This window comes from Numenius arquata, chromosome 11 (genome assembly GCF_964106895.1).
Source record: "Numenius arquata chromosome 11, bNumArq3.hap1.1, whole genome shotgun sequence".
Taxonomy (NCBI): Eukaryota; Metazoa; Chordata; class Aves; order Charadriiformes; family Scolopacidae; genus Numenius; species Numenius arquata.
Genome location: NC_133586.1, coordinates 23,260,607 through 23,284,690, shown reverse-complemented (window position 1 = coordinate 23,284,690; position 24,084 = coordinate 23,260,607). Strand labels below are relative to the sequence as shown.

At 45.3% G+C, this 24,084-nt stretch overlaps 1 protein-coding gene across 5 annotated transcripts in view; it reads left to right on the top strand.

Moving 5' to 3' along the window:
- The first annotated feature begins 4,302 nt into the window (after positions 1-4,302).
- CSNK1G1 (casein kinase 1 gamma 1) overlaps positions 4,303-24,084 on the top strand; it is a 66,852-nt gene continuing 47,070 nt past the window's right edge. For all 5 annotated transcript variants that reach the window (XM_074156502.1, XM_074156504.1, XM_074156501.1 and 2 more), the window contains exons 1-3: positions 4,303-4,480; positions 12,868-12,908; positions 17,332-17,401. In XM_074156502.1, coding sequence (XP_074012603.1) covers positions 4,303-4,480; positions 12,868-12,908; positions 17,332-17,401 — 289 coding nt within the window. The remainder of the gene's footprint in view (positions 4,481-12,867; positions 12,909-17,331; positions 17,402-24,084) is intronic.

Genomic DNA, 24,084 nt, shown 5'->3' with positions numbered 1-24,084 from the left:
CCCCTCAGCCTCCTTTTCTCCAGGCTGAACACCCCCAGCTCCTTCAGCCACTCCTCACAAGACTTGTGCTCCAGCCCCCTCACCAGCTCCGTTGCCCTTCTCTGGACACATTCCAGCCCCTCAATGTCTTTCCTGTTGTGAGGGGCCCAGAACTGGACCCAGAGCTTCAGGTGGGGCCTCACCAGCACCGAGCACAGGGGGACGGTCACTGCCCCAGTCCTGCTGGCCACACTGTTATTAGGCTCTCTGCTGGCCATGTAAGTGTTAACTGAATGAGCAAGGGGAAAAATAAATCTGTTTACAACTTTATAAAAATTGCATCGTTCCTCCTTCCTGTGCTGTAACAGGTCCCCATCATGCAGATTTTGCCTCTTTCTTTCAGGGTAGTCCTTCCTAGTAGTATCTCGTCAATCTATAGAGTCTTTCATGTCTCACAAAATGCTGTGCGTTGTTTTTTCCAAGAGTGAATTGGGCAGGGGTTGTGCTCTTGCTAGAGATTTCTTTCTGTTACCCTTCTGTAAGGTCTGTACTTGTTTCCCATGGATTATCCAACCTTAGTGAAAACGATGACTTCAGTCTCCAGTGGAGTAAAAAGTCGTCCTCCCTGGCTTTGATAGGGTCAGGTGTATTTTCTGAAGTGCTGCCTTTTTAATTCATAGAATTCCTCTGTTCTGCTCATCTTTCTTAGTGGTCCAGCCCTAGAAGCACTCCATCATCATCTTCACATTTGACTTCTTTTTGGCGATAAAGTTCCGTAGTTTCAATGACTGCCCTCTTTTATTTTGTTTGTTTTGAAGCCAGTCTCTCCTCCCAGGACGGGCTGGGGTGGGGTCCAACTAAAGGGCTTTTCTGATATCTGATAGAGCATCATCCCTGCTCTGCAGGCTGGTTTCACACAGCAAATACAACTGGGCTTGTGTCTACGCAAACAGCTTTGAGAAAAACAGCGTGAACTCACCCCCTCAAAATGAACGTGGCGGCTGAAAGTATGTTGGGATGTCTGTGATGAAAAACCAGTTCATCCTGTTTGCCTGTAACGGATGCTTCCTGCTCATCCATATTCAGTTTTAAGTATTAAATCTTGAATTAATTTGAGGTACCAGTAGAGCTTGGTAATACTAAATACTGCATTTCTTGTATGTGAACATCTCTATCTCCTCCGTCTCCCCCCAGGCCAGTGGTGCTTAATCACGAATGGAGTTTCATACCTTACTTAGTGCCGCCTTGGGAGCTTGATGCTGCAGTGGCTGGGTTGGTGTGGCCAAACTGGGAGTATGGACGCGATCTGGTGGTTCTCAGCTGACCTGATGATTTCCAGACCTTCTGGATTTGCTGCAAACATGCAGTGTGACCCTTTTAGGCAGAGACCCACCTTTGTGCAGAGTGAGAATCGGAGAATTCATCTGCTTTTCCGTCTAGAGAATCATAGAATCATAAATTGTCTAGGTTGGAAGGGACCTTTAAGATCATCTAGTCCAACCATCGACCTAACTCTGATTAAAAAAAACCAGAACAAAAACCAAAAAACACCACCAGCAATCACTAAACCATGTCACTAAGCCCTATGTCAAAGAGAAGAGGGCTGCTGAGTAACCTGTAACCTGTGCAACCCGTGCTAGGATCCAAGCAGACTGTTAAAGGTGGGGGGGTTGTGGGATTGTTATGTTGCGTGAAGCGTCCATTTGAGTGTATGTATGTTTCTTTATGCTATTATTAGTTCCTTGACACTGTGGAGGGACACGGCATCCTTCCTAAGAAGATGGAGTCTGTTTAGACTCCTGCAAACTCTCTGCCTGATAGAACAACATCTGAACAAAAGCGGTGGAAAGTAATTGGAAAGTGATGTTATAGTTGTGCGTTCGCTGTATTTAATCTTTGCCTTTTTGCGGAAGTATTTTTTTTAAAAAAAATAATCTAGGGAGGAAGCTCAGGCTGGGGAGAACTGTGCCCTCTTGTGCAAACACACAACTGCCCATGGAAATGGATAGAAAAGATTGGAGTTGTGCTAAATATTCAGAAACAACAGAGTTTTCCAATATTCAGAAACTGGAATTTCCAAATGGAGCTACCTGCATTTCCTGGATCTCATGTGAATGGCTTCTGCCTTGTCTACAGGTGCCTTAGATCAAAACAAAAAGTTTCCAGAAATAAAAGCGTACCACAGTTAGAGGCAAGGGAGAGCATACTTGTGTTTCACGAGGGCTAATGCTTTTGTTCCATGCCACTGGCTAGTGGATGGATGATAATTCTTGCCTTGTGTTTTTGGTTAGTAGGTAGGTTTGCTTCATCGTCTCATGAAATGCGTGGAAGAAACCCTTGCTAAATCCTCTACAGATGTCTTGCTACAGGAGGACTGAGCCAACTGCCTGAGGAACTTTTGAGCCCTTGTAAATAAGGTTGTGTTTCTGGGCGTACCTGATGGTGCGTGATTGCTGATGTCCTTCCACAACGACTCTTGCTTAGGTGGTTTCATTTAGCACTTCTCTGCTGACTGTGGAGGTATTTGCTGGCTTCCATGCAAACATTGACGCTCCAGCTGTAGGCATCCGCGCAGAAGCAGGGCGCAAACCTTGCTTCTAAAACTATTCAGGCACTTTTCTGTTCATATCTGGGAAATCATGAATGCAACAGTGTCCCCTAAAGCAGTACTGGACTAAAGTCCAGTACGTGTAGGTCCTGGGATGGGGGGGGTACCTCCAGGTACGTTTATTCTAGTTCTTAAGCAAGAACTGCACCCCAGACATCTCCAGAGTGTCCACATCTTCTGCCTAGCACCACCACGCTCCTGACACAGCAACCTTTCCCTTCATCCTGCTGATCACTTGGGAAATGAGGGGAGGCTCATCCTCCACCACTGGTACCTCTGGACTGTCCCATCAGGCCGCAATGATCTGTTGCTATAGAGTCTTCAGAGTTTCATGTCTAAGTGGTAGAAAGTTCTTCTGACTGCAGTGGGGCCGAGCCGAACCATTTGGCTGCGCTAATGATCCAGCGTGAGTTCATGTCCTAGGAAAGGTCTCATGCTGAGATGTCAACCTTCTCTGCGCTCCCTGGGCTGCGCTTGTGGAGCAGGACCCCCTGGGTCTGTACAGCTTCCGCCTGTCTTTTTTAGGCGGTCAATGGGCACAGAGGAATCACTTGACCTCCATGAGGATGCTTGAGAAGCATCTATTTATGTCTATTTATTTCTTATCTTCTTTTGACAGCGTTGGTGGACTGATGCTCATGAGATGCACCAGTGTGCTGTCTGGAGTAGTCCAGAGTTGTCTGCCCTTGGGGTTATAGTGGTGACAAGTTTGGATGTGCGGGAGGAAGGTGCACTTCTCTGGCAGAACTTTCATTTGCCAGTCATGAATGCAGGCTGCTGGAGAAGATCTCGGCCCTTTGAGGGCCCTTGAGTCCCGCGCCCAATTCCATTAGAACATCTGCTTTTCCAAAACCTCATTTTTTTGGCAACAAAATCACGTTAGTAATGCGAACTGTATGTCGGTACAGCTTTCAGGAAATTTCTAGCTTTTTTAAATAACAAATCTTGCTTTGGCTACTAATTTTCATCATCTCCATAAGACAACAGTTTCAATTAGCAAATATATGTGGGTCAACTTTAAAAGATGGAAAATGGAGAATTTGACTTCAGCGTGCCTCAGTATTTTCTTCTCTTGGCACCTTTCATTTGCCACTTTTTATTTTTTGTCTGGCTTTTGTGTAATACTTTATAAATATATGAAGTGAGAAGAAAACAAACTTTACACTTCACAGTTGCTTTAAAGATGGGATGTGATCTCCTGGCAGTTTCCACCTGACATTCTGGTGTAATTGAAATTGCTTTTGTTAGAATGTGTGGTGTGAGTCCTGGTAACTCCAACAGCAAGCAGGGGGTGGACAGCCCTCATATCTCTTCATGACATCAGGGCTTTTAATTAGAAAATTGTTAAGAAAATGGTACAATTCGCATACAGCTGTTCAATTTCCTTGAGGAGAGCTCTGGACGTTGGCCCTGTTGTACATTTCTTGCTCAGTATTTTAAAGTAATGATTTTTATTTCATGTCTTTTTTCTTTTCCCCAGGTAAGAAACCAAAAGCAACCTGCCTTTATTGAGTTCTCAAGAACATAATCGACCCTTTGCTACATTATTAAGATGCATTAGGAAACTGGATACAGTGCCAAAAGAACTCCATGTGTTTCCATGACTCTTTGGGACCCTGACTCAGATACTTTTGGATATATATTTCTGTTCTGAGAAGAGCGCGTACTCCAATTCCTTTCTGCTGGCTTGCTGGCAGAGAGGTTTCACTAAGATCATGGACCATCCTAGTAGGGAAAAAGATGAAAGGCAGCGGACGACGAAAGGGATGCCGGGAAGGAGCGGGCACGGGTCTCGACCGAGCTCATCGGCATCTTCTGGCGTGCTTATGGTTGGACCCAACTTCAGAGTGGGCAAGAAGATTGGGTGTGGGAACTTTGGAGAGCTCAGACTAGGTAAGAAGTAACTGTTTTAGTGGCCTCCATTATCCAGATTAGCATTTCACCACTGGAATATAAATACATAAAAACTTGAGAAATGAGTGTGCTTTGTCTTGTTCCCCAAGTGTCGAGCTGCTTTACCTGAAGCTTCTGACACAGAAGATGTAACTGTTAGCATTATTTGTATTTGCATAAAGTCAAAGTGAATACACTGGAGAGGCCAAAGATGCAAATTTTGAACAATCCCAACACTGAAGACTGTTCTCAGCGCTGAATGTCTTGCCTAAGGTGAAAAAAAAAAATCTTTTTAACTGCCTGGATTGCTAACTCTTGCTCTCAATTTTTTGTTCATAATCTAGAGCGCCCTATTAAAGTGATGGGTGAGACTCTCCCAGCACTCGGCCATGTCTTCTCTATTCCACATCCTTCACCAACCTCGGTGCCCCAGTTTCAGCCCCATCACCCACTCCCTGATCTGTCCCATGTGTGTGACTCCCTAGCGAAGACTGGGCTGTGCCGACTGGCCATCTGGCTGCTGCCTCTCAGCTGCCGAACCCGCTCGGTGGTCCGTGATTTTTTTCGTGGTCTGTTGGTCTTCTAACCACACGTCTTGCAGCTGGTCACCCAGACAGATGGCTACACTAATGCCTCATTTGTTTAGGATGACTTAAGAGCCCAACATACTGCAGTGCAGTGCGTTGGGCTCTTAAGTCATCCTAAACAAACAATGGTTGTTTTTTAAATGAGCTGGGGGAAGCAGCCGGTGTTTTTAATTACATACCCCTAAGCGCCTGGTATGTGGTTTTGGGGTAGTTGCTGTGGATCAGAAGCAGCAGCTTGGTCTTGGCATTTCTCCTCTTATGCTGAATGAGATGAGAGGAACCCGATGAAATTCAACAAAGGCAAGTGTAGGGTGCTGCACCTGGGGAGGAATAACCCCATGCACCACTACAGGTTGGGGGCTGACCTGCTGGAGAGCAGCTCTGGGGAAAAAGACCTGGGAGTCCTGGTGGTCAACAGGATGACCATGAGCCAACAATATGCCCTTGTGGCCAAGAAGGCCAATGGCATCCTGGGGGGCATCAAGAAGAGTGTGACCAGCAGGTGGAGGGAGGTCATCCTCCCTCTCTGCTCTGCCCTGGGGAGGCCCCATCTGGAGCACTGGGTCCAGTTCTGGGCTCCCCAGTTCAAGGAGGACAGGGAACTGCTGGAGACAGTACAGCAGCGGGCTACAAAGACGATGAGGGGCCTGGAGCATCTCTCTGATGAGGAAAGGCTGAGGGACTTGGGTCTTTTCAGTGTGGAGAAAAGAAGGCTGAGGGAGGATCTGATCAACACCTATAAATACTTAAAGGGAGGGTGTCAAGAGGATGGGGCCAGTCTTTTTCAGTGGTGCCCAGGGACAGGACAAGAGGAAATGGGCACAAACTTGAACATTAGAAGTTCCATCTAAACATGAGGAGGAACTTCTCTACTTTGAGTGTGGCAGAGCCCTGGAAGAGGCTGCCCAGGGAGGTGGTGGAGTCTCCGTCTCTGGAGACGTTCAAACCCTGCCTGGACATGTTCCTGTGCAACCTGCTCTAGGTGGACCTGCTTTGGCAGGGGGTTGGACTAGATGATCTCCAGAGGTCCCTTCCAACCCCTTATCATTCTGTGATTCTGTGAGTTGGATTGCTGTGGTAGTGAACTTGAGGGTGCTGAAGACAGATTGGTTGACATAAATAACATTTGCCTAAAACTTGGTATGGATTTAGAACTGAAATTACAATAATTTGTGCATCAGGGCACAAGGGATGATAAATAAACCAATTGGGAAACTGCTTCAGGTAACCGAAGAGGTTATAACACGTAACTACTGATAGTATCTTTGTAGATTCCTGTGCAGGATCTATGTGATCTTAGATTAATTTATGTGATCTTTGATTTTAAGGTTTGGTTATTGCATCTATATGATGTGCCACTTCTCCTTAGAGTGAAGCTTCACCAGCTGGCTTATGACCTGTCTTGCTAAATGCGTGGTTTTGGTGTCAGCATCACATCAGAGAAGTTGTATTGATTTGCAGAAGCAGAGGTGATGCTCCAAAGGTGGAGAGAAACCAAGGGCAGGGACAAAAGCTCCCACCTTTATGAACATGAGCATAATTGGCAGCTAAAGATAAGTTTGGATCCTTACAATAACATCAGAAACTGTATTGCATTTTTAAAAGCCACTCCCCCCCCCCCAGCAAATGTCAGGATCGCAGGATTCCCGTGGAGATGTTGAATTGCTTTGTAATCCAAACTCCGCTTCAAAGGCTCCACAGCTGTAGCGGATCCCCCCAGGCAAACAGCTCCGGCATTCATTCCGCTGGTGCCCAACTGCTCATCCTGCTTCCGTGGTTCCTGGTTTTCATGTTTCTCAAAATTTTCGTGGTCTTGGATTCCTGACTAATGCATTGTTTCAAAGCATGGATGCTACACAAGAGATTTCACTTCTGAAAAAGACAGTTTACAAAGAATATTCAGTTTTAATTAAGGAAAAAACCAGCCCCTGTTAATTGAGTGGCTCTGTTTGTTGTTTTATTGGTACGCTGGTAAATGTTTTTCTGATGCTGGTTAACTAAGCCCACTGTATTTGGCCAATGGGCCATAAGTGCTGATAACAGCAATTAGGTGTAAGGTCCTTACAGAAGCTGTATCACTGTTGCTTTTTGCCAGCCACTATAGATTTAAGAACTCCTGTTTGCTCAAATATCAGATATTTCTGTTGCACAGACGTGATGCTAATTATCCCTGAATTGTGCTGGGGGGAAGGAGAAGCAGCACAGCTGAAACACGAGCAAACAAGTCTCTGATAACAGTTTTGTCCTGCGAAGACGAATGACGTTGCCCTCTGCTTTTTGGCTTTTTTGATGTGGTTTCAGAGAAGTTGAACACTGGTGAATGCTTTTAGAAACAGAGGAAGAACAAAGTGGTGCGCTGATAAACAAGGGAAAAATCTTATTTTTCTGATTCCCCAAAGAATTTCTCTTTTTTCAGGTGTTGTGTTTTCACTCTAAGCTGCTCTTGTGTTGTGCCCCAGCACCCGACAGAGGGCTGGTTGTGCAGGGGGGAGATGGCACGTACCTACAGAAGCTGTTTTCTGCGAGTATCCAGCTCGCTGCTGAGGGTTGATCTCCCTGAAAATACAGATAGCCCCGGGGTTGTTACTTCTTTGCAGCACGTGGGAGCAGCACGGTTGGATTCCAGAGGAGCTGAAATGGGAAGATGAACGCAGTTTTTAGCCCCAAGTAATAAGATGAAATGGGGTTAACCCATTGTTTCTTTGGACAGGCTGCAGGTTATGTGGTCTCTAAGAGCTTTCGTTTCCAAAGTGGCTCGACCTCCAGGCAAAGAGCAGGGCATCTTGCTCACCATCCCTGGGCTGGACTCTGTGCTTGTGAGGTCTCATCGCCTTTCGTGCAGTGCCGAGCCCTGTTGAGCAGCTCCCGATTGTCCCTCAAGTTAATTCCTGTGTTAACTTGGGAGCTGGAGTGCACCTGAAGCTTTCCAGCGCGTTTTCTGCCATTACGAGGTCCTGCCTCTCCACCCCGAGCTGATACGAGCAGCAGCTTTACGTAAAACAGCCTGAGAACAAGCTCCGCGGGCTGTAAAATCGTGTGATGTCAGGAGGTGCTCGCTGCTCAGGAAAAATGGGATTTAACCCAGTAAATCTAGTACTTGATAAGCCGTGGCTGTAAACTTCAACGTAGAAAAGATATTGGAGGTGAGCCTGCGAACCACCTCCTTCTGTCAAGTCCCAGGCTCACCCAGTGGGTATTTCCTGTACTTACTCGAAATCCTGAACCATGAGCTGTGTTAGGGATAAATAAGCCCCTTCAAATGTCTCATTTTCCCCAGTGTTTGGCACCTCTATTTAGTAAAGCAATTAAATAGGTACTAATGTAAAATCATTCCAGTTTCGGTAAGTTGGAGGGTTTTCTAAAATAAGCATTAAGTTCTGGATAGACCAGGGACTTATTTTAATGCAGAGCCCTAGACTGTTTTTGCCCAAATCTTTTTGCTCTAATCCACACATCATCCAGCATTTTCAAAACAGTGTGTTAAATTATCATTTAAAAATGACAATTAATGCAACTTTTCTCCCTGCTTGGATGGGGAAAATAAATCACAAAACATTAGGAGGGCTATAGATCCTGTTGCTTGTGTCCTCCCTTGGTAGGCTACTGCACCGAAGGGATTTTTGGAGAAGTCTGTGTTTTTGTGTGCTGCCCAAAGAAATTGCATAGTGTCCACAGTCAAGTGTCAGCACGATTCACCCAGAGGTCTCACGAAGATTCAGTGCATCTCAGGAGTGAGCAGCAAGCCCCAAACTAGAAGAAAAGCTGCTTATTTATAGGTTGCCAAGTCAGAGCAGATTGATCAGATCTGCAAAGGCGCCCCCCAGAAGTGAGAACCACCCAGCTGAACCCAAGCTGCAGTGTGAAGCCAGGAGCTCTGCTTTAAAACAAGTTAAAAAATAATAATTTTTTTTTTTTTTAAGTGATAATAGCATGTGATACTGGGGCTGGCTTTGTCTCTGCTTCCCAAGTAACAAAATCATCACGTGAATATGGGACTAGAATAGCGCTCGATGTGGAGGGTGTGGGTAAGAGTAGATCCTGTGTAGGATCCACATCAGGAGCCTTTATTGGGAGACACATGCTCTGGAAGGGACAGCAAAACCGGCACCACAAAGTGGATGTGAGCTTACGTTCCAGCTGTCCATGGGCTCTGGTCTCACTGCAGGTGCCGTGCTGTCGGGGGTGAGCTCTGCCCAGTCTTCAGGACAAATAGTTGGGTGTTTGCTCCCTTACCCAGCCCTGATCTCTCATCAAAATCTATCATGCACAGAGCAACAAGCTAGAAGGAGGGGTCAAAGCATTTTTTGATTTGTGTCGTTCGTGAGAGGTTTGTACTTGTGGCTCTTAACTTTGACCTGTGGGAACAGTGCACACAAGGGATCGATCAGTTTGGACTCCTCTGCTGCTCCGCAATCTGTAAATTGGGCACATCTTACTGCCAGGGCTTGAGAAATGCTCTCTGCGAGGTTTCCCACGTGAATGCCAGTGACTTCATGCAGCCCTTCTCATTTAGAATATGCAGTTCATAATTGTCAGTGGAACTACCCAAAACTGAGGCATGAACTTAATCGCTACTCTGTCAAAAGCTTTGCCTGAACTTGAAAGGCTTTTGTTAGCACAGTTCTATCATCTCCCCTGTATTACAAATCTTTTGTCTTACTAAGATAAGATGCAGCTTCTCTTCACGGCTTATTTTACTGTGCAGATTCACCTTCTCCCGCGAGCAGTGCTGCCTCTCCTCTTCCATTTTAATGCCACTGCTGCCTTGTAGAAGGAGAAAGAAGAAGCCATTGTGCCTTGGACAGTGTGACGGCAACTCCGAGGGGCAGATCTCAGTCTGGAGCAAGCCAGCGAAGAGATTGTGGGGATTTGCTTTCCCATCATAGCTGGCGAAATGAGCATCTCGTGCTGCAGCTTTAGGGAGGGTTTGGAGTTCAGAAGCTGGACCCCCTCATGTTCAGGGTCTCTCCATAGTGTGTGCTCTGAAGGGGAAATGATTAGTTCATTTACCTGGCCTGACATCCCAGGCCAGCGTTTTGCTAATTCCAGTTTTTTAACTGAGGAATTTCATTACCAGAATTATCTTTTTGTCTAATCCTCAGCCTTATGAACCAGACCATAATAGGCTGGATTATGGCTCCACACACATGGAGGGTGTTGGCAGTGTCCTCCTCTGCCTTGAAACGAGCTTGGAAGAGCACTGTTTGCCCAATATCGTTATCCTACATGGGTGGAAGAGCACAAGTGCTGCTGGAAGGTCTGTGGGCCATCACTCCCTGGATGCACTTCCACCCCTGCACGCTGAGTGCCAAAGCTACCATGAAATGGTGCATCTCCAACACTGGGATGGAGGGATGTGGGATCTGTCGGGGATGGCATTCCCACACCTCCCTCCTTGTTTTTTTTTGCTGTTTAAAGCCATCTGACTTCCTCACATATTCATGCTGGAGCTTCTCTTGGTCTGGGTCCATGTCCTGAAACTGAGCATCTTGATAGGAGTTGGTCCCTGTGGAGAGGAAGAGGAGGTCATGCTGGTGGGTGACCTACAGCTAGAGCTGCTGATGTGACTCATCTGCTGGTAGCTACTACGGAGCACATAATTTAAGTGTATTTAGGCTGCCTTCCCTTAATGTCCATGCAGGTTCTCCCCGTAGCATCAGCCTGGAACCCTTCCCTGTCTCAAAGGGTGAAGCAGTTCATCCTGCCGCCTCTTTCCCACTGATGTCACCTTCCAGCTCTTTCAGTGCTTTGAAGCCACTTTCCAATGTTTGAGCATTCCTGATGCGGCTGCAAAACCTACTTCCTACCCTTCGTTTCCAGCCTGGGCAGAATAACTTTTATTGAAAGATCTAAAGGAATAGATTCAAACCACCCTGTGTTGCAAGAGTTAATGCTGGAGCTCAGCGTACACATCTGCTTGCATAAAATGCTTCCTCTAAGGATATTTAACCTCCCATTTAAATGCCTGCCCTGTGTTAAACAGCATCGACGGTTACTGTAACAGGTTGAAGCTTTCCATAAATTGTTTTGGCTTCCCACTGACTGTTACAGCAATCTGCTGGCTGCAGACCTGCGCTGGGGGTCCCCCATCCGAAATTCGGAGGCCGGAACTACACCAGGCAATATAGCAGGCATGCAATCTAAAGACATGGAATGCAGAAAATATGAAGCTGTTACAAAGTAAAAGAAAGAAATGGGGATTTTCCCCTGATAAATATTTCAGGATTTAAAGATGACTGTTTGTCTTCTCTCATGTTCATAATGGCATTAATTTTATTGAGTCTTCCAAGGCTGTTGCTGAATGCGGAGAGTATCTGCATGCGAGGGAGGCCATGGCATGTTTTTAATGGTGCCACGTAGATATGCCTAAACTCCCACCTGGACATTCTCGCTAGCTGGTCTGTTCAAAGCATCGGTATCTGTTGCGGGAATTGGAAAGCAAGCGTGTAATAGAGCTGGGCAAAGCTGGTGCTACAAACAAGCCCAGATAACTTCCAGCACAGGTTGCTATTGAATTTTGGACCTGCACAGTCACTGTATGAAAACACGACTTGTACTGTAACGGTGCAAGCGATGGTGAGCACAGGAGGTCAGCACTCCCCTGTGTTAAACCCTGGGGAGCTTTGTGCGGTGGAGCCCGCCCTCCTCAAAGGATGCGGTGGAAATAGAGGAGGTCAGAAAGGTAGCGGAGATATCAGGCTGATGGCACAGATGAGGTACAAGGAGTGCCTGAGCCCCTTCCCCGGTGATATCTCTGCCAGGAGAGTTTGCTGTCAGTTGTGAGCAGCCTGGAGAAGCTGAACAGGGAGCGATTGCTCAAATTACCTGGCAGAGGAACTGGAGGACATTGAGTGATACGGTAACTGGCGGCTTCAGAACACACAGAGAGATGCTTTGTGACACATGTAGCTGTGCGTCTCCGCCACGCGTGGCTAGGGAGGCCAAGGGCTCAATTCAAACACAGGTTCCTGGAGGAAAAATTCACCTCCAGCTGTAGCACATGCAGGTGCCAGCTCTGGCTCAAAGTCATCAATCTGCACTATGCTGGCAGCTGCCTGCATGCTCGCCTGGTCCTACTCGCACTGGGCTCTTGCTCTTTGCACTTGCCAGGGCTAGTATCAGACCAGGCTCTGCTCCATGTTTTGGGGTCCCAAGAATGGGTTTTGTTCTTGCAGTGTATTTTTTTAACATCACTGATACCACACTGCAACTGAGAGTTATTAGCCTTATTAGATTTCAAGGATTGCCTTTGTGTGGCTGGCATGTGGAAGGCATTTTATACACACTGCCTGCCTGGTCAGAGAGGAAGAAATAAAAGCGCTGTGTTGGTACAAAGGTTATTTTAATATGCCTCCTTGCAGCAGTCATTTTGATATGTAGCATGATGAAGCCCGTGAAGTTCCCTGTAGATTATAGGATAAAATGTTCAGTGTCCAGCAGATCCAAGACATGTCTGAAAGAAATGATGCTCTGACTCCTCGTTTTTTTGTTCCCCGGACTTTTTTGGCACAATGTGGATAATAAACCCTAACGTGTCTGGGATACCTTTTCAGACACTTGCATGGAACATTATGTGCTACCGTAAAACGTGGTTACCTTATGCTGAATGGAAGATAGCATTTGCCTGCCCTGGTGAACTGCTGCAGCTTATTATTTTGAGGCTTACACTTTGTTAAAGGTATGACCTTGAGCAGGGAATTGAGAAGAAACAGCTCTTTGCCATCAGCGATGGTCTTCTGCATTGTCTCTATCTGCAAGTGTTGAATGTAGAACTGAAAGACTTTTCTTTTTCCCTTACAGGTAAAAATCTCTACACCAATGAATATGTAGCGATTAAACTGGTAAGTAAAAGCTTCAAGTGTTCTTAAATGGCTTGTATTTAACCTTAAAAACTCAGATAAAAAGCAACTTTCTCACTTTGGGCTTAATGCTGCTCTCACCCTCAGCCGGAATCACTTACTTAAACTAAGATAAATAATTGAGAACGCTAAAAATGAGGAAAGAATACATGCTTCCACCCGCTGAACATTTTTGGTGCCTAAATGGTCTGTAGCTGTCTTTTACCGGTGAGAGCCTTGTTCCTCTTTCCATGCTGGCTGCTAGGTCCCAGTGAGCAGCACTGATTGCGGGTTTGCCACCTCTTCGCTATCCCTGGGTCAAGCCTTTCTGTTCCACACTCCATCGATTCTCCAGCCCCTCACCTCCCTCTGGCTGGGCTGTCGTCAGAGGGTTTGGCACTGTGCAGCCTGCTCCTCCATGCTGTTGGAGAGAGAGGCAGGAACGGGGGTGTTTCAATGGTTAAAATTCCCTTGGGAGAAAATAGCACAATTCAGACTGGTACGATGCTGGGAGACTGCAGATGCAACAGGCAAAACAAGATCCAATTCAGCGAAGGTCAGTCTTGGGTGGCCGAGGATATATCGCCACAGCATCTTCAGAATTATTTTCTCCTTTTATGTTCATAGGATGGTAAAAATGAATCAAACTGGCTCACCAAAGCATTGCAGGAGCTGCCTTAAAAATCCCAAGCCCAACAGTAGCAAACCTCAGAATTTGCGTGAGCGGTTTTGTTCCCAGCTCTCTTCTCTCCCAGCATTAGAAGCCTCAGTACCAGTTGTCGGGTTATTTTCTGCCCAGCAGTCAGTGTAGCCCTCCCCAGGTACATGCAGAGACAGATTCCATGTTTCTTATACCTGCCCCCGCGAGTGGTCCAGGTAAAAAGCCTTCTTCTGAAGACTTCTTCAGGGCATGAAGATGCTGTGGTCAGCAGTGGTTTGAAGTAGGAGTCTAGGGACTGAGAAGCTCTCTAACTCATGGCTCTGCCAAATCTCCAAAGTCATATCCCAGGAGTTTGTGTTAATGCCTTAACTTTTCTCATCTGTGAACTAAGGCTTTCATTAGTCTCTTGGGGTTTTCAAATTGGATGTCTCCAGCTGATGTGCTCTTTTCTCATCCCTAAGCTCTTTAATCACAGAGCCAAACCCCAGAATCTGAAGTTAAAGTTGTAACGCAAATTTGATATTAGCAGCAAACGCGCCTGTTTGTCCAACCGATGTCTGGTGAAATGGCAGGAGTCGCTCAGATTGCAGAAGATCACGACGGACTTGGTGCGTTAATTCTGATCATGTTCAAGTGCCACAGATCTTATATCTCTAGTGTTCTCCTTAAACGATGCATCGTAGATGAAAAATAATTAGGGCTTTGCAGGAGGGACTTGTTTACAAGCCTGCTGGCATTTGCCAGAAGATATTCCCTAAAATAAATAAATAAATGCCTGCAGTGGAGCTTAGGATGTCCTTGATATGGATCCCCATTGGGAAGGAGGACTGGTGCTTGCTAGGCAGATTTGACAGTGTAAAATGTGCTGTGTACACTGACAAGGTGCTTTATTGAATTAATAATGCTTCTAATTTGCTTTCAAAGATAATCCCACAAAGTTATAGCATTGGAAGACACAAGGAAGTAATAATACAGGAAAAACACAGCTGTGTTAGTCCAAAGGATGCTTGTTTCTCTCAAAACAGTGCTTGCAGTGACACCTCCCAGTAACCTGAGACCTTTCAACAGCCATAGGGCAGAGCTGAATGGTGCGACCTGTATTGCTACCTTAATCTTACCTACTTTTTCTAATAGCGTGCTTTCTTTCTCCCCTCCCCCCCCCAAAAAAATATCTGAGTGTTAAAGCACTTACTCTGCAGCAGACTCCAGTTTTATTTGCTCTGTTGTGATTCATGCTTAAAAATCTCTGCTCCTTCCCATGTGGTGGCCATCCAGGCATTCACGTACCTGCTCTGTTTCTGAGAAATTAATGAGGGAACAGTAGAAGAGATGGGGTTTTCTTGATCTCCTGATCTCAGACCATATTCCCCAGGAGTAAGAATTACTCAACCACCTCAGCAGCAAGTATGTTTCTCTTATATGTGTACTTAACTCTAATTTTCTTCATCCTTCCAATAATTTGTGAACTAGTGATAGGGTGGCTGCATTCAATGTACTTGAAGGCAACATTTTCTTTTATCTGCATCATTGGACCAAGTGGAAACTCTGCTCCAAGTCCTTCTGGCTGTGTGAGATCATCTTCTGCAACTGCAACCCTGCTGTCTCAGCTATTCATGCACGATGTTAAAGCTGGAAAATTAGAGAGTTGTGTGATGGATGCCAAAGAGCTGATCAGAAAGTGCTGTGAAATTCAGTGCTAATGTCTCATGGTTTCTCTTTGGGGGTGAGGATTGTGCAGCATCTTGGAAAGTTGCTGGCAGTGAAAAATACTGCCTGTCTTCTGACTTGTGTGTTGTCACTGTACGGCTCTTTGTCCTGCTCTTCAGCTGGACGTTATTTGGTTAAGGACATCTAGTTCACGGGGGAGTTTGTCTTCTGAAATGCCTCAGCCATATTTACTGGTTTAATCTTCTAAGGGTTTTTAATGTGCAGTTGCACATTGTAGGAGTTTCTTCCCTGCGTGAAACCAGCCCATGTCACACACAGGTACCCTCTCGTCTGATGGTGATACCTGTTGGTTTGAGCTGGGGATTTTGTGCGTCAGGCAGTAGCAATTCAGTTATTTTTGCTACAAACGCAACATCTCACTATCCTTAAGCCCTTGGCCTACAGAACAACCATCTGTTCTGGTATGATCTTCTCGGAAGCTGCCACAACTCTGGCAAGTGTCCAGAGCTCTGGCTCCAGCAGTTTTGTCATGAGCAGCCTCACATCCTGATACATTAGTCCTTCTATTTTTATCCAGATTCAGTTTTGCCTTCCGAATATTTTTCCCCATAGTTTTCTAAGTAGTTGGTCATATTTGACTTCTGAAGCTTTTAAATACCAGAAGATGGAGAAGGAACCAGGAGTATTTTTTCCCCTTGCTGGCAAACGGAGGGGATGATGTGGGCTGGTGATGACCAGCTTGGCTGGAAGTTGAATTCCCAGAATTCCTGTACAAAAATCATTCTTCTGACTTAAAAAGAAGTCTTTAACGGGGAGTTCATGCCAAGTGTGGACATTGGTCACCGTACAGACCAGAGGTGAAACAAGATGAGTGGATCAGCAAAAGCCTTCGTGTCCTCCTGTGCAGGCACAGGAGTCACTCCACCGGATGGAGGACGTTGGCTCAAATCTTGGCTGTGTTCAACCTCCTTTGGATGCTCTTGCTGTAACTCAAAGGACCTGATGTGAAACACGCAGCGACTTTTTTTTTTGTGTTGCTCTTAGGGAGCTCCTTTATAGGCAAACTTCTAGACGATGAGTTATCTTCCAAATAGAGAATTATTTAGCAGGTCTTTGAAATTCAGACTAATTTTGGTACCATGCTATGGATTATACATAGTTTTGAGCATAGCACATTTCTTTTCTCAAAAGCAGGGAAATAAGCAACATCCAAACAAAAACTGAGGCCAATATTAACTTCCATTTCAAAGATGTCTGGGCAGTTGGTGCATCCATGTTCCTGCCTACCCCAAGCGCACAGTTTATTGAAAATGTAATTCTCGTCTCTTATTCCTCTCCATGTTAACTTTCTGTTTTTAGAAGCTTTGTAATCTTGCCCTGTTAATGCTTTTGTGGATCATAGGCATTAAGTTTTGTGCATAAAGTGCAGATGAGTAACAGTTGAGAAACGTAATATTTTGGGTGCATTGCAGACATCCATTTTTCTTTTTTATTTTGTGTATAAAAATAGAATATTCTTGAGTGCTTTGAGATGTTTGACTGACACCTGCTACTGAAGAAGGGAGACTTCTTCCTGTGCTTCTCCCAGATCTCTGGCTGCACTGAAGTGCTTGCTGCAAGCAAGATTGTAGGTTTATACAACTGTGGTCTGACTTAAAACGCAGATATATGACTCAACGTTTTCCAAAAACATAGACTGGCAACCAGCAAAAATACTGTGGGCAACCACAGTCCGCAAAGTGAACTTGGGACTTGATCTTTTGCAGCTTTGGCTTTCCTCCTGCCGATGTCCAGGGTCGTTCTTCAAGGACCAGGAGCTTTGTTGAATGAACCTTGAATTTCACTGCCATCTGTGTTTAAAGGAGGAAGTTATTTCTCCTCTAGAGTGCACGTTGCAAGTCTTACTGCTTTTTGTTCTCTGCTGATTTAAATGATGGCTGATAGTGAAGTCTGGTGTTAGACCTCCAGCCCAGGGTGTCTTATCTTGAAACTTGAAGTATTATGTACGTTCACAAAACTTCAAGTATAGGATATAACTTTTTTTCCAGTAAAGCAGATTTTAACCAACTTTTTTTTATTATTATTATTCTGTTTCAGGAACCAATAAAATCCCGTGCACCACAGCTTCATTTAGAATACAGGTTTTATAAACAACTTGGAAGTGTGGGTAAGTAAGCCTACCCTAAGCTCATGGAAAGTGTGTGATTTCTTTGTTAAATCAAATGTTGCCGCCATATTTGTTGTGTAACTCTGACTTGAACTTACTGATCTGGACAAACTCTTAGTCCCACGTGAGTTTTTGGAAGGGATTTGGTCAGAATAACATCATAATGATACAGGATAATTATTTGGAGCTAGAAACTCTCATTAGTAAGCTGGTATTGCATAAGTGAGGATTGGCTGCTATGGGAAATACCCGTGTAAGTGTGTTTATACAACACAGGAACCGTCAATGGATGGAATGTTATTTGTGTGTAGAATGGCAGACTTCAAAAAGGTGATGTAACATCTTAAAATCTAGGAAATTGTGAAAAAAAGCGTAGAGCTTTTGTAATAAAAGCCTGAGATACTGTTTTCATTGATATTTGCTAATTCATAAGAGTGTCCGAAAGCCCATGGGCTCAGTGTGCTCTGTGTGACCACAGTCTACAGCAAATATGAGAAGAATATAACAGGATAAGCCAAAGGTGGGGGTTTTAAATTTTTTGTATTTTTTTTGGCAAGCTCTCTGATTTCCCTAATATAGAGCTTGAACTTGTGTTCAATAGTGTTTGGACTTTTCTTCCCTGAATTTATGGCTGCTTTTAGAACTTACATAGACTTTTAGCGTGTGCTGTTCCCCATGCCAAGGATTTCCACAGCCTTGACTGCCCACTGCACAAGAAAATCTCTCTGAAGCAAAACCTTCTCTGTTCCTACTGTGCCTTGGTCATACATCAACCATGGGCTTTGGCAAGTTTCCTACATTACTGTAAATTTTTTTTACACTTCCTTCTGTTTTTACTTTTTCTGTTTTCCCTGGATGGACCTAGCTTCCACTGGCAGAGGATGCGCTCTCATATTACCAAAATACTAAGCTGAACAGAATGAAATATATGTTTGCTCTGAGCTCATAATATACAGTGCCTGAGCAGTCTTGTGTTTTTCCTTTCTGCTTGTTCCAGTTAATTTTTCGAATTGGCTTCCATAATTTTGTGTAGCACATCCTCTGGAGATTGGGTGCGGTTGCACTCTGCATTTTGTGGCTTCTTTGCTCCTTATAGGATGCAAAACCTGGGATGTGGGAACCAGGTAAGTTCTCACTATTGGAAAAACTAAAATATTGTTGTTATTTTTTTTTAACAGTACTTTTTAACAGTCTGCTGAAATAAAGTGCTCTTTTCTATGTGTTTTGTATTCTAGCGGTAGCATCTAGTACCACGTGCAAAGCTCCTGATAGGTTAATGTTGTCACTTAACTCCAGTTACTTGTGCTTTTGAGACTTTGGGCATTTCTGCTGAAGCCCGTGTAGTAAATAAATCCAATGTAGGATCACAGAATACGTGATACGCTTCTCCCTACTTGAGTCCTGTTGATGATTGCACATGTGTCTCATGACACATGAATGAATCCCAATCTGCTCTTCAACTCCATTTGGCTTCCTACCACTCTTTAAAGGTGTGATTGAGGAACTTTAAAACCGATCAAATGTTGGAAGCCTGGCTTTATTTTGCTTAGATTAAGTATTTTTAATGGGTTTTCTCCTGTTCCTAATGACTCTAAACTTTTCACCCTTCAACACTTACTCACCCCCGCAGGGCATTTCTGCCCTGTCTGATGCTGTGCATGCTAACGAAGTATTTCTGAGTGTGCTGCTGTCAGACGTGGAGATCTTGCCTTCAAGATCTCTCTTTCTTCCATCATGGGGGGAGTGACACTGACTGTCATCCCAAGCCTTTCTGCTGGTATTTGTCAAGAGACTGTTGAGAAGCCTCATGAACAACACGACTTTTATTTCTCCTTCTGTGTGGTCCCACAGGCATTGCAAACCCAGCCCTGCTAATCTGTTGAATGCCATTAGAAGCTCTTGTGCTAGAGTTTCGCTAAAACAACTGGAAATAGGCCAGGAGCCCAGGTGGAGGATGTGACCCACATCTCTGGTCTCACCACAAAACTTGGAAGCTGAACGAAATAAATTTTGGTGGAGTCAGACTGCCAGGACCAGGGAGCCTTAACTTGGTGTGTGCGTGCCACGCTGAGACTTAGGGGAAGACCGTCTGTCTGTACAAACAGATTGGTGCTAAATATGTGGCTGCTTTGGGGAAATAGATGGGTCTGTTCTCAGTGCTGTTGATAATTCCAGGCTCCCCTTAATGGTCCTTGCTTAAAAACTTCAGCTGCTCCAACAGACAGCCGTGAACTTCCAGTAAGCAGGACTGGATACTTGAAATTATCGTAGACTTGCCAAATGAAGACTGGGAGTGTCCAAACCCATGGTGCATATGACTCAGAGGAGAACAACAGTAGTGTTACATGTGACATACTGTTCAATAAATTAGCCAATTAATCTTGCCAAATAACGTGGCTGACTGCGAACCTCCCACCGTTCGCCTAAAAAGTGAGACTAGTAAAAGCATTGCTGTAACGCCGCAGTAGCAGCATGGTCCTCTTGTTAGTGCAACTGCTGCATTCAGCTGCGTGTACAACCAGATGGTCTCGGTGAGCAGCATCTCGGAGATGTCAAAATTATCATCACCTGCAGCATTTGGAGAAAAACAGGTTTTTTTCCTAATGAGAATAATTTTGATGGTAATTTCCTTTTTTCTGGATATTCAGAATAAACATTTTTAAAGTGTATTACTCTTGGATACTAGTCATAGGAAAAACTTAGGTTGGAAGGGGCCAACCTCCTTGGCCATGGATCAAGTAGGAACCATCTTGCAGGATGGCTTTGTGTGTGTCAAAAAAGGTAATTCATCTCTAGTGCATGACTGGATGTGTCCACATGAAGTTGGGACTAGCCTGGAGGGAAGTGTTTTGTGGCCATCAACTTTCCAAGGGGATGGTCTTAGATGCTAAAGACCGCAGAAGACTTGGTCATGACTTGCAACATACCAAATCGAGAAGTGCAGCCTCCAAACTAAGGAGCATAAAGGTTTTGTGCCTCAAAACCCCTGCAGAAGCCCAACCAGTGGTGTTTAGGAGGTATGAAGTGCTCAATCACGCTGGTAGGACAAGTGCTGCTTTTGGAGAGAAACTTGCAACTTGCTCTGTAACGCTGGCTCTGGAGCCTGGTCCTGCAGTATATTGCACAAAATATTTTTGGGGGGCTTTTGCCCCAGAATTTTCGAACAATTCTACAGTTGAGTGCCTGAAGGAGGTATGTCAGTATTGGTTACCTGCTTCACTTGCTGCTATCATCAAAAACTAGTGAAATTAGTCTTTTTTTTTTTTTTTTTTTTAAGGTATTCAGTCTAGTTTTTGTGCTTTCCTTGATATAGTTAAACGGAGTAGCAAATAGCAGGATACTCTGGGGCTCTCTCAGAAGTTAATTCCTGGGATGAGCTTCTGTGTGAGATGTTTCCGCATGAATGGAGGAAGCAGCACAGTTGTGCAATGGCTGCCTCTTCCTTTTGCAGCTCCGCTGTGGCATCCTGTGCCACGTGCTCCATTGGCACCCATGGTGAAAGACTTTCTGACGAGGCACCGAAGTCGCATGTTACCTCCCATCAGCACCAGCTTCTTTGTCTGCCACATGATTTGGCTGAAGATCACTCGTCAGCTTGGATTAGCTGAGGAGAAAACTGGATTTCTTGTGTCTTGTACATCTAAAGACATATTTCACACTAGATTAGATACCTTTATCAAACTTTTGCTCTGGTATATCTTAATATGAACGTAGCTCTTTGGTGCTTCTCAGAGTAGCTCAATACCGGTGGATATATCAAATGGATTCAAAAGGAGCTAATTGAGATTGAACCAACAAACAAGCGTCTCTGATGCGCTTCTGCAGGAATTGATGCAACCTCTGATGTTCCAATGCCTCCCTGTCATGTGAGAAACTAATAGCTCCCCTGTAATTTCCTACCTTGCCCCTCTAAATGGGGGCATTTCCTCATAGAAATGGGTTTTCCTGTTTCTTCCTTGAACTTTTTTACCCCCTCAAAAGAAGAGGGAAGGGCCTGCTGCACAGTGACCATCTGCTGGGTTCTTCTGCCTCACTGTGGAATTAAATATTTAATAACCTAAAATAGCGTATGACTGCTTTACCTTAATGTAGCCAGCCAAACCAAAAAAAGCGAAGCGCAGGCACAGAGTCAAAGACCTGATGGTCAGACCACAGGGTGTCTCAGGGAAGGACGAGAATTCCTTCAGGTTTTAGGTGGTCTGGGCTATGCTCCATTTGCTGACCAAGATAATTGGAGTGGTTTTAACAATCTCTTTGCAAACTAGTTGTGTTACTCTGTCATCAAACCTGTAAGGTGCTGGTGTCGTACTGACCTGTTTCATGGTTGCTCTTTGTTGTGAAGTCCACGTGAGCAGGCATGGCTGTCCTGTCCGAGAAGATTCATCCTGGCCTGGGCTGTTCCCAGGATCTCACTTTTCTGGTGGTGGCACGATCTGTGTACATCAGTCCTAAATTTTCTTCTTGCTAGATAGTAGCTACCTGTGTATGAACATGAGCAGAACAGCTATCCAGAAGAAGTCCAGGTGGAATTTGAGTATTCCCCAAAATTAGGCTCTTGCTCTATGACCCTCTTTGAGGACTGGCTGTTCCAAGTGTTCCCTTCCTCCTCAAGACTGGTTCCTTGACTCCTGTGCTTCCCCTTGCTCTGAGGCCTCCTACAGCTACTAAAATCTGTGCTTCCATGCCCTGGGGACAGGAGGAGCTCCCCCATCCAACTTGACTGGATGTTTTACATCTTCTAGGGCTGCCAAGTTCAAGTCTCCAGCATGTTTCCAGTGTTGGATCAGTCACTTAAGCATGTCATTTGTCCCCTGTACCTGAAGTTTGTGGAGTAAAGGCTTGGCTTCTTGTCATTCATAAAAAATGTTGAATAATCAGGCCCTACAGCTTGCAGGATGATGCATGGAGGAGCTCCATTCCCACCACTGGCTGATGTTTGAGTATTCCCCCTAAATTTTGGGGTGGGGAAGCTGGTGTGGGCAGAGTAAAACTGAGTTTGACCACAGTCAAACAGACCCAGCTCCAAGCTCTTGGGATGGTTGTGTTTCCTGGGTAGCATACCAGGACCAACCAGCAGCATCCCAGGACTCTCCTGCTTGGTTTGGGGTGAATAAAGCCCATCGCACAGCTTGCAGGAGCCCTGCCAGGCACGTTGGGCCACCACTAAGGTCTTAGCCTTGGCTTTGTCTGGTGGGCTCTTTTTGCTTATTGACCTGCTTTGAGGACTTCTGGCAGGAATGGCCTTTTTGTTTTAAGGCTGATTCCACATTCTCACCTTTCCTTCCAGTTAAACTCTCCTACAGACTGCACAGGGAAACATCTCTTCCAAAGTTTTTATTGGAAAATTGTCTTTTTATCTGTGAGCAGAGCCATTATTTCCCCGTCTCTGTTTCTTGCTCTTTGGCCTGAGCTGCTCTTTTCCTGTGCGTAACGTGGACATACAGGAATACGTGGCCATGCTTTTATCTCCACCCGTCCCATCGTTTGGATTTTTGGCTGCCGCGGCTGCTACAGGTCCTTTTGCAAACTCTGGTGTTTCCTCCCAGCTGGTTTGAGTTGGACATGGAGATTCTGGCCTCTCCTCTTGAGTGACTGCTCTGGTGGGGCTGCGGGGTGGCAATGGGGGTTGAGTGCAGGTGTGAAAGGTGGATCCTACTGCTCTCAGCTCTAGTAGAAAACAATTCAAATGTGGTTTCTATTGGCAAAGCCTTTTAAACTTAAGACACCACTCTGTTTCCTGCTGTAGGAGCCTCTATATCCTTACTCAGCACCATCAGCATGTCTCTCGTCTTGGAGCGTTTAACATCCCTTTGCCAAAGGGATGCTGAAGATGCTGTTCATGAACACTTCCAGAAAGCTGTTGGGTTCCAGGGAAGAGGAGGGGGGCAAAGCCATCTGCAGCCAGGTCGCTGGGCTGCCCTGTCTCCCGGATGTGGCAGCAGAGCCCATGGAGCCACTCCAAATCACTTGATGTGCTGCAGGAGGACGTGTGGATGCTGCGGGCACCTGCCTGGTGCATCAGCCATAGAGGTGTTGCCTCTCTTCATCCAGCTGCTGTCACATCCAGTGGAGCTCACAGATCCATGAAAGAAATGGAAGCCAAATGCTGCGGCTTTAAGATGAGCTTTGTCCGAAAGCTTTCTTCTCTCCAGCTGTGCTGGTTGGAGGGGGAAAAAATGCTTCTCTCTTTCTGCAAGCCTTGCTTGGCTGAGAATTAGAGGCAAACGTCTTCTGCATTGACGTATACTTGCAAAGCTTTAACTAATTTTTTTTTCCCCAAAGTACGTTTGTCCCTCAAACTCTAAGCCTTTTCTGGAGGACAGGGAGCCCACTGCTGCGTGACCATTACTGTGTCACTCTGAGCCCAGTTCCTCTCTCTCAGGACATGACCGTGGCTGAAAAACATCTCCACACAATCAGGAAACTGCTCTTTAATCTTGTGCTTCCGCGCAAATAAATAATTCACCATGGTCCTGGGAAGTATTGACTTTCCAGCAGTGACCAGTTTTTTTGTTACTAGATTTCAAAGCATCTCTGCCATCTCTCCCCTGTGGTCCTTAACGCCATACGTGGTGCCTTCCACGAAGGCTCTGCCTTTGGAAGCTAAAATGGAGTATTGCTTATTTCCAGGTTTCTCTTGGCTGTGCCGAGCTGATGATCGAGTTCCCGCATAGTGACAGCTT